Source organism: Hordeum vulgare, chromosome 6H (assembly GCF_904849725.1).
Source record: "Hordeum vulgare subsp. vulgare chromosome 6H, MorexV3_pseudomolecules_assembly, whole genome shotgun sequence".
Classification (NCBI taxonomy): domain Eukaryota; kingdom Viridiplantae; phylum Streptophyta; class Magnoliopsida; order Poales; family Poaceae; genus Hordeum; species Hordeum vulgare.
In genome coordinates this window covers 19,911,770-19,922,039 of record NC_058523.1, presented here as the reverse complement: position 1 = coordinate 19,922,039, position 10,270 = coordinate 19,911,770, and the positions used below count along the sequence as shown (strand labels likewise).

General features: G+C 50.7%; 1 protein-coding gene across 2 annotated transcripts; it reads right to left on the bottom strand.

Annotated features, from left to right (window-relative positions):
- Positions 1 to 2,377: 2,377 nt before the first annotated feature.
- Positions 2,378 to 9,336, bottom strand: LOC123404512 (protein NRT1/ PTR FAMILY 8.3-like). Of its 2 annotated transcripts, none has more exons than XM_045098442.1 (3): positions 9,092 to 9,336; positions 4,195 to 4,462; positions 2,378 to 4,108 (listed from the first exon to the last, which is right to left on the bottom strand). In XM_045098442.1, the coding sequence occupies exons 1-3, from the start codon at positions 9,212 to 9,214 to the stop codon at positions 2,535 to 2,537; spliced, it is 1,965 nt and encodes a 654-aa protein (XP_044954377.1). In that variant the 5' UTR covers positions 9,215 to 9,336; the 3' UTR covers positions 2,378 to 2,534. The 2 variants fall into 2 exon arrangements, with proteins under 2 accessions (XP_044954377.1, XP_044954378.1); XM_045098443.1 differs by lacking the exon at positions 9,092 to 9,336 and adding an exon at positions 5,389 to 5,776.
- Positions 9,337 to 10,270: the final 934 nt, after the last annotated feature.

Below are 10,270 nucleotides of genomic sequence, written 5' to 3'. Positions count from 1 at the left end.
GCAAACACCTGCAAATAAGCCAACTCGAGTATGCCTACTCCTACTTTCAATAGAGCTCCCCCGGCTCCAATTTCTTCCCTCCTCGCACTCTTCTTCGTCTTCGCCAGAGGAAGCCGTCATGGCCTCACTAATTGATTCGTAATCGAGAGCGAGTTTCCCCCCGAATGCTTCCTCCGAGAGCTTCACCTACCTTCCTTGATGTTGTTTGTGCCGCTCAACTGCGGGTGCAAAGCAGTCTTGGCAAGCTCACGTTGTGCAATGCCGCCGTTTCCGCTTTGTTCTGTCGCCACTATCATTTGCTTGTTGTTGACGACCATGAAGTGCCTCTCCCCTATCCTCGAGGATTTCGGAGGTGTGCAGTAGCAAAAAAATTCAGGCCTAAAAATCATGGAGGGTTTGGGAGCTATATAAGGTCGTGGCGACCGATAGGCACTAAATCGAAGCATCGAGGGGCCGCTGTGCAGCCTCTTGTCTTTTATTGCTTACCGCCGGAAAGCTTCTAGACTTCATATTATTGCTGATTTTATTCTAGACTAGTAAAAGAGCCCATGGGTTGCAACGGGTAAGAAAAACACTCACTAATCTAACAATCATGAGTCCATAGGCCCATGTCCTTTATTTCAACACATGATATCCCATCTATATTTCTATTTACCCTTCTTCCCACGCTCATCGACGCTGACCTTAGTGTTCACACCATCACAACATGTTTGAATGTTGTCAATTTTAAGGTGTGTCTCCCTCTCGACATAAAATGGTAAATCTATTTTTTGTATGAGGTTTTGACGAGGAGTGTATGCGTGATTATAGATATTGTGTTTGTCCTCCAGACTAGTTTTGCCAAAGTGTTTATTTTCAATTCGAATCCGCACCGATATGAAGGAAAGACTGATCATGCGCTATTGATTAAGGTTTCACCGTAAATAGCATTTTTTAAATGGTTAACACGTAAAATAATATCATATTCAGATTCTACATATTTTTCTAATCAAATTTCATATATAACATGTTAAATTTGGAGTTAGCATTAAAAATATATGAATTTTTAAAAAATCAATTAATATGTACTGCGTGTTGATTACCAGAAACTTGAGGGGGGTTTCCAAAAAAAAAGTACGACAGATAAAGAATATCTATTTTTTTAAGGGGCTGCTACGCATCCGTCGGGTGATGTTTAGAAAACATCCACCACCTTGATAACCGTAGGATCGTAAGCTCGTCAACCGTCCGATCTTCTTTCAATGAGCTTTGCAACAAGGCTCGTGTTGCGCTCGGCACATTGCAACACGAGTCTTGTTGTGCTACGGTCGAACTGTTTTTTTTTTGAAACAATGCCTATGTTTCAGAAACAAAGACTGTGTTGTGAAAATATCTATATAATTGTATTTACGACAGGTATAGAGTATTTTCTGCAACAAAGATCGCGTTGCAGAAATACCTACCATTCGGACGTTTGCAACAGAGTTCGTGTTGCAGAACTTTTGCAATGCATATATTGTTGCAGATTATTTTTTGCAACAAAGCTAATGTTGCAGTTTTTTCAATAGACTAGTTTTAAAACATAATTAATGTTGCAGAAAATTTTCTTGCAACAAGAAGGATGTTGCAAGAAAATAATCATTGCTCACGGCAAGTCGGGAGACCATCCCGCTGTGTTGCTAGTGCGACTACATGTGGCTTGTGTTGTTTATCCATATAAAAGGATAAGGAAGAAGCATGTGCAAGTTGTTGGTTCGTGGTGAGGCACATGTTAGCTGGACAAGGCAGCGGATCGTTCCTTTAGGATCCATCCGTGGATACATATTGTTTTCTTTTTTCTATTAATAGATATAGATATTTAATTTCTTTTGTCCCTTGATGTGGATTTTGAGTCAAGACAATAAGTGCCCTTTATTAAAAAAATATCACTTCTTGGCCACATGTGGTCAAATGCAAGGTTTTGATTTCTAGGCGGTAATTCAGTTACAGTCCGGTAGCCCCAAATTACGGTAGCGCAAAAAAGAACCAAAGTTAGAATTTGAATGAATTTTGCCTGGATTTGCCATCTCCTACCTTGTAAAGTTGGCAGAAAATAACGGTCGCTCGCCATCCCTCTCCCATCTGATGTTCAACCGTTAACATTTTGCCGTGGAAATCAAAAGTCTCTGTGCCTCTCGGAAAAAGAATCTATCCATAATCCAAAACTTGGTCCAATTCATGGCATGATGAACTTTGCCAATTGTCATGGGACAGAACCAGAACAGTTGGATGCAAGAGGTTAAAAAACAAACCGAAGTCTGGACTCTGATGAAGTTAATTACTTCAGTTCCGGAATTACAATGCATTGAGTATTTCTTCTACTTGGATTTCGAGCACTGCCTAGATACACACAAACTCATCCCGTAAATGCCCTTGAGCTTAATTATAAGTATATGTTTCCTGTATATATGTACATGATGCTTGGATACAAGACAATATACACTCGCCATTGTGCGGCGTGTAATCAAACATTTCAAGTATAGAAACGACCAAAAAGCAGAGCATACAGACAGAGATCACGAGAGGACCGTCTTGAGCTTGTAGTTCCTGGCGAACGCGCTGTACACGAAGAAGTTGATGATGGAGATGGCGGCCATGATCCAGAAGAAGTAGTCGAGGTGCCCCTCGTTGAGGTCGTCGGCGATCCACCCCGGGCTGTCGGCCGTCGCCGTGAGCAGCGCGATCACGGCGTATATGAAGGAGCTCAGGTAGCTTCCCAGCGCGATGGTCAGCAGCGCCAGCGAGGTGCACATGCTCTTCATGGTGTCTGGCGCCTCGTTGTAGAAGAACTCCAGCTGCGCGATGTAGCAGAAGACCTCCCCGCCGGCCAGGAAGAAGTACTGCGGCAGCTGCCACGCGATGCTGATCTGCTCGCCGCGCGCCGCGCTGCCGAGCCGGCTCGTCTCCACCACCGCCGCGAACGCCATGGAGATCGCCATCAGGACGCGCCCGGCGCCCATCCGCTGCAGCTGCGACGGCTCCCCGCCGCCCGATCGCGAGGAGAACCTGCTCAGCGCCGGCACGATGACCCTGCCGTAGAGGAGCACCCAGGTGAGCACGCAGAGCACCTCGAAGGACCCCAGCGACGCCGCCGGGATGGACAGGGACAGGACGTTGATGTCCATGGCGCTGCCCTGTTGGATGAAGGTGGTGTTCATCTGGGAGTATGCCACGGAGACGATGATGCTGGTCGTCCAGACCGGCAGGAGCCGGAGGAGGATCTTGAGCTCCTCGACCTGCGTGACCGTGCAGAGCTTCCACGACGAGCCCGGCTCCCCGCCGTCGATCCTCTCGGCCAGGTCCAGCTCCGAGTAGATGGCCGCCTTGTCGAAGAACCTGAACTCGCCGGTGTGCGCGATCCTGGGCTGGGACTCGTCGTCCTTGTCGCTGGCCTCGTGGAGCAGGCCGGCGTCGGCGGGCGGGCAGAGGCTGACCTTCCTGCATGCGGCGACGACGACCTGGCAGAGGCTCTTGAGCGGCGAGCCGGTGGGCATGGTGCGCTTGTACATGGGCGTGGCGAGCAGGAAGGCGGCGTAGGCGGCGGCGATGCAGGCGGTGGCGATCCCGAACCCGAGCGCCCAGCTGACGTTCTGCTGGATGTAGACGATGAGCAGGCCGGAGACGATGGGCCCGAAGTCGACGCAGAGGTAGAAGAGGCTGAAGAAGGCCGCCTTGCCCTCCCGGTCAGCCACCACCGTGTCATCAAACTGCTCTGCGCCGAACGGCAGCAGCGAGGACCGGACCCCGCCGCTCCCGATGGCCACCAGATAGAGCCCCACGAACGCCAGCGTCTTAGTGCTGAAGAAACCGGTGGCCGCTCCAACGGCGGCGACCGGGGGCAGGAATGCCGAGGAGGTGACGAGGATCATGCCGAGGAGGTAGAAGGCGAGCGAGACGAGGATGGTGTTGTAGTTGCCCCAGTAGGTGTCGGCGACTATGGCGCCGAAGATGGGCGTCAGGTAGCTGGTGCCGATCCAGGTGGTGACGCTGGAGGCGCTGCCCAGGTTGCTCCCATGCAGCACCGTCTCCAGGTACACCACCAGGTTCGTCGAGATGCCGTTGAACGCCGTGCTCTCCAGGCACTCGAACCCTGCACCACCACCACCATCGTCGTTAGTTATTACATTATTCATTATAGAGTAGACATGGGCTCAAGGAGGCATGGATCGAGCTCACCTAGCACTACGAATGGCGCCTTGCTGCTGGGTCTGTTGTGGTCGTCGAGAAGGGGCGGTAGCGAGGTGGCCTCCTCTTCGATCGTCGGCGAGGAGATGGCGAGCAGGGCCTCGTTTTCATTGATCCTCGGAGAAGGCAGGACCCTGGGCCTGGGGGACGCCAAGTAGGAGAAGGAAGGGGACGCCGAGAAGGAGGGCGACGCCGCTAAGGAGGGGGAGGTGAGGCTGCTCTTGGATCTCTTGAACGATGGAGACGAACGGTAGGTGAGCTGCCCATGGTTCCAAGAAGAAACGGAGTGAGAAAGCCGAATCCAAGCAACAACACATGAACAATGGCGTGACACACTGGAAAAATTGCACAATTTGTAAAATTAGCGGGAGGAATCTTTTCCTGTGGACCACGTACGTGTTAATTGGCAAGATCATGATATTAATAGGGAAGCATAGGGTATGGTTGAAAGTAGAGCCAAATCGCACAGAGCATTAGCCGCCGGCCATGATCCATGTAGTTTAATGGAGACCAAACTGTCAGCTTTTGGACTGATCATGCCCGCGACTGCGTGGCGCTACCCGTTTTCTGTACTTGTTTGTGCTTGTTTTCTAGCTGCTGCCACTGTCCGATCAAACGAACCAACATTGATGCCTCCACCAACTATCTAATGATGCAACCATGCATCAAGCCCGTTAATTATCCTAGCAACTTTGTGTTCAATAAGTATGTATGGGGCATAGTCAAGCTTGATGGTGATGAGCTTAGACTCGGTCCATGGTTGCCACATCTCAACTGCCCGCTTCCTGGCAGTAAAAAAAATGTGCATAATATACATAACTAAATGCCGACGCACGCCATTGACATCCGCCGATTGAACTAGTCTCATAAACCTATCCCCAACCTCAACCTCACGATGATTTGGGATTTGGGAAGTTGACCATGGATCCATCCATCCATGCATGAAGATCAAAACGCCGAAACAACCGGGGGCGTTTTGATCTTCATGCATCTACAAACACGGCGTCGATCCATCCATGCATGAAGATCGTAACGGCGGAAACGGGCGGCGATCGACGCCGTGTTTGTAGATGCAAGCTAGTTAAGAAGAAGGGGTCGAGAGTTCGAGATGGACGATGCGTAGAGCTAAGAAGCCGACGTACGGCGTCGACCGGGAGTCGATCGAGTGCGTGCGTGCGTGCGTACCTGGCGCAGGAGGGGCGCGCGCACGGCGAAGCCGCGCTCCCGGTCCCGGTCCTCGCCGGCGTCGAGGACGACGTACGGCCGCGGCGACGGCACTTGGATGCTGTGCTTCTTCATCGTTGCTCTCAGCAGATGTCGCGTCTGGTGGAGTACTGTGGCGCCCGACTCTTCTTCTCTCTCACGGAGGACACGCAACAACCACGCCGGTTATATATACAGCGGTTGGCGGTTGCGAGGCCGGGCAAGCTAGCTAGCTCTCCATGGCGCGGGGCAGCCAGCATGTGATCGAGAAGGGGTAGGTGAGTAGCCGTCTCGCCGGTAGTATACTAGCGCCACTGGGTCTGGGACTCTGGGTAGTTGGCTAGTGGCTCCTAATTAATGGCGCCAGAACGCTTCAAACGCACGGACTGTTATTATACTCGAAAAATAGTACTCCCGTTCCTAAATATAAGTCTTTAAAAAATTTCATGAGTGAACTACATACGGATGTATATAGACATATTTTAGAGTGTAGATTTATTCATTTTGCTCCGTATGTAGACTTCTAATGAAATATCTTAAAAGACTTATATTTAGGAACGGAGGGAGTACGTATAATATTACCTCCATCACGGCGCGTTGCATTTACTTCTAACAGCTAATTAGTACTTCTATATACATGCGTAGTGTGAATGTTATGTTTAATTTATTTCACAGCCAATCAATAATCATCTAGATCCTAAAAAAATTTCATGCACGTCTTCTAAACCGTGACTGATCTATGTGTAGCGTAATACCCTATCTTTTTATTCTTTTTTACCCGGTTTGAACCCATCATATAGACTATACACGTTTTTTTTTTAATTATTCAACAGGACCTTACAACAATACTTTAATGTGTATGAACCCACCATCTAGTAAAAGATTTGTTGCTACTCCTATCCATTTGATGAAGGGTTGCAGATTGTCGGGATCGTGTATACGCAAACCTCGCACCAAGCATAATACCTAAAGTCGGAGGACCCAACCAAGACGAATTGTTGGGTCTGGATCATAGACCAGTCGAACACACTCTCTGCGGGCATCACATGCGCACGCTGCAAGGGCCGTCACAACCGTTTCTCATCGATCCATCTCTGGAGTAGGTACTGACGCATCACCCTTGTCAGGCATGCCGTCGACGCCACCACGACGTCAGACAATGCCACCCTTCTACGCACGTCCATCATGACGTGTGCGTCACCGAGACCCTGTAGCACCACGCTACCGAGACTCGACGCCCTTGATACGTCACAGGAGCCGGCGCTCCACTGCAGAAGCCATCCACTGGTCCATCGAGGCTATGCACATCTCCAAAAATGATGCCCCAAGGGGGTAACGATAAGAGTGCCGCCATCATCCAATCAATTGATCTACAATATCCGTCGGAGATAGAGGCTAGAAGTCTGGAGTTTCTCCACGACAATGCCATGAAGAAGGGAATGACACAGAAGAGCGTTGCCATTGCCGGTTTTGGCAACTAGACGTGCGCGAGGTTTTCACCCACATCCGCTCAACAAACGCCCATCTAGCATCGTATGCATTGGCCGGCACCGATCTATGTCGTCGTGCAGCGGGCCACCTGCATCGGCCAGATCAGATCTAACTGGAGGCCAGACCACACATGCCACCGACCCGTCCATCAGCCCCTCGATGCCGCCACCGTTGTCGATCCAAGGTCAGATGGCATGGGGGGAGCAGTACAACATGTTCTCGTCCACGGTAGCCACGATGCCTGTGTCGCCGTGCTCCCGCACGTGCCGGCCTGAAGCAACTCACCACTCCTCCACGACCTGGCTTGGAACGACGAGTTGCTAAACTATGAGCTAGCTTGGAGCGGCGAGTTGCTGAACCACGAGCTAGCTTGGAGCAGCCACATCTCCTCCGCGCGCCAGCCTGCAGCCTTGCCCATGCTAGTGATAGCCTAGAGCGACGAGGGAGGTGGACCAGCGAGTTGCCTGGCTCGTACCTGACGGGCTACCCAACCGGCTTTTATGCAGAGAATTCCTCTTCATGCTTGTCGGATGCCATGGAGAGTGTGAATAATATGGTGCAAGAAGAAGATGGGGAGTGAAGCTGTGGTGCGGTTCTTGCCCAACGTGTGACCTCGTTTAAATAGCGGACAAATGCGAGGAGCCAAGAGACGTTGTGTTTAGTGCCCACCGGCTCGCGAACAGATGTGTGGCTGAAGTAGATTTCTCGGGACACACGCAGGTTTAATGGAGGTAGGCAGATAGTCTAGCCGTTTGAATACGGCGAGGAGACGTGTTCAGCCCGGAGTGCAGCGTGCGGCGCTCTCTCAACCGATGCGTCGCTTCAATACCAACTGCGAGAGGTCGTGTTCATTCTGGGCCGTTATCAATGTGGGTACCTGGCGTTAGGTGGGAAAGTACGCGGGCGAGGGAGGAGGGTTTTAGGTGGGCCACACTTGCCAGATGTTAACATGGCAGCGATCCGAACGCCATCAAAGCACCACCTCTCTTTCTCTGGTTTGTAGAAACAAAAACACTTTTAGATTGACCCGCGAACCGACATAGACCAACGTTGAATGCCAAAACACGTCTAGACCTCGTGGTTCGGATGATTGCTGGCAGTTTGAGTGTTAGTGTTGGACGTATGATGACAAAATACGTCCGTCACACTATGACTGTTTGCAAACATCGTCCATTTTTTTTCACAGGAGAGAAAACTTGTCATATTTTTTCACTCTCTCGACATTACAAAACTCAAAACTGTGCGAGCCGCAATGGACTAAAGAGCAACCTCCTCCTTGGTTTTGCTGACGATGATCATTGTGGGGGCACTTGTGTCGCCGATAACCAGCCGGATGTTTTCGGTGCTTCGGTGATGGTGGTTCCCTAGTCTTGCTCTGGAACCCCTGATCCGGTGCCCCCCCCCCCCCCCTTAACTCCCGGCTGGTGTGGCGACCTTGGTACCTCGGCATAGTGCGGGGCTGGTGTGCGATGTTTCGATGCCGATGCCGACGACATATGTGGTGTCACATCCCTCTTGTTGGCGTCGTTGTGGTACTTCTCCGGGGGAGGGGGCAGGGCTGCGGGTGAAAACTCTAGTTTCTTGTTTCGGTCTCAGTGACGTCGACATCACAACTCCAGGAATGACCAACAGTGACGAACGCTAAGTGTCGATGAACAATGCTTTCAGGGTCTGTCCGACACGGCCAACATCTCAACGGTGGCGGGCATGTCGTCCGCCGCTGGTAGAATTCTTTTAGTGGCTCAGGGCTAGGCAAACATCTCAACGGTGACGGGCATGTTGTCCGCCGCTGGTAGAGTTCTTTTAGTGGCTCAGGGAGGTTAGTGCCCGCCACAACAGCTCGACGTAGCAATGGGGAAGTTTGTCTGTGCCCGCCACAACTGTCCATGAAAGCTGCAAGCAACTCTTCCGGCCTCATGGCCAGTAAAAAAATGCATACCAATTAAATTCCGCCGCACGGCATTGACAGTCATGGATTGAACCAGTCATACAAACGTATCCAAATCTCACGACGATGCTGACAAGTTGACAAATCGATCGATCCATCGAAGTAATCGAGCTAAGAAAAATATGATCCTACCCTGAATTCTGAACGCACATGCAACCAAGCTAAGAATCAGGGATGGACACTGAGGATGCACGACGACGCAGCTAGCTAGCAAGCCCACGGCGGGGGCGTCGCGCGCGTGCGTACCTGGCGGAGGAGCGGGGCGCGCACGGCGACGCCTTGCTCCAGGTCCTCGCCGGCGTCGAGGAGGATGTACGGCCGCGGCGACGGCACCTGGATGGTGTGCTTCTTCATGGTCGCTCTCTGCATACCGCGTCTGATCTGATAGATAGATTATATCGTGACGCCTGCAGCCTCCTATCTCTGCCCCCACTCTCACAGACACTACCACAACAACCGCGCTGATTAGGGTTTATATAACGGGTGCGTCGTCGGTCGCGGGCTAGCTCTCCATGGCGCGGGCGGCCGGCATGTGATCCAGCAGGAGTAGGGGTAGGTGAGCCGCCGTGTCGACGATAATATGCTACTTCCACTGGGTCTCGGTGGCTGGCTGGTGGAGCCTATTATTAATGGCGCGAGAACGGTTCAAAGTTCAAACCGCACGGATTTCTTATTTTATATAGTACTACTCCTTCTGTCTCAATATAAGTGTTTTAATTTTATAATAGTTTTAATATAAAATTATATTAAGTTGAGACACTTATTTTTGAACGGTGAAAATACAAAGAAACTTACTACTAATAATACTCAATCTTACACCACTACAGCCATTACGAAATATTTTATGATGTTTGAGAAAGTCGTGTGGTAGATTATAGTTTAGTTATTGTTGACCCCTAACCATATGAAGCTCGCGTCTCCCTGAAAATTGAAAAACGATCGAAGTAGTATTCACACCGGCCGGTTAGGTAAAATTTTGTTTTCTTATGTTTGAGTTGTTCCACTCCTCCCTCCGGCCGCCCCTTCCGTCCTGTTGTTGATAATGAAACGACAACGTCCAAGACTTGCCTTTATTTTAGCGGAAGCAGAGACTTGCCATCTTGATCAATTACAAGGAAGTGGTTTGGAACATGCCACAGCACATGTGCTTATTGTTTTCACTCTCGAGGTTCTGGACATGTCACATCACATGGATTTTTTTTCATGCAAACATAAAAGTTTGGCTCCTGCAATGAACCAAAGAGCTCCTCCAATGGCCATCTGGGGGGCGGAAGTGTCGCCGATGACCATCTGGTTGTTGCCCGTGCTTCGGCGATGGAGCTACCCTGGTCTTAATTTGGAGGCCTCGATCTGATGGGGGCGGCCCTTCCCTGGCATTTGGGTGGCGAACTTGATACACGGTGTGGTGCATGTGGGAGTCCGGAC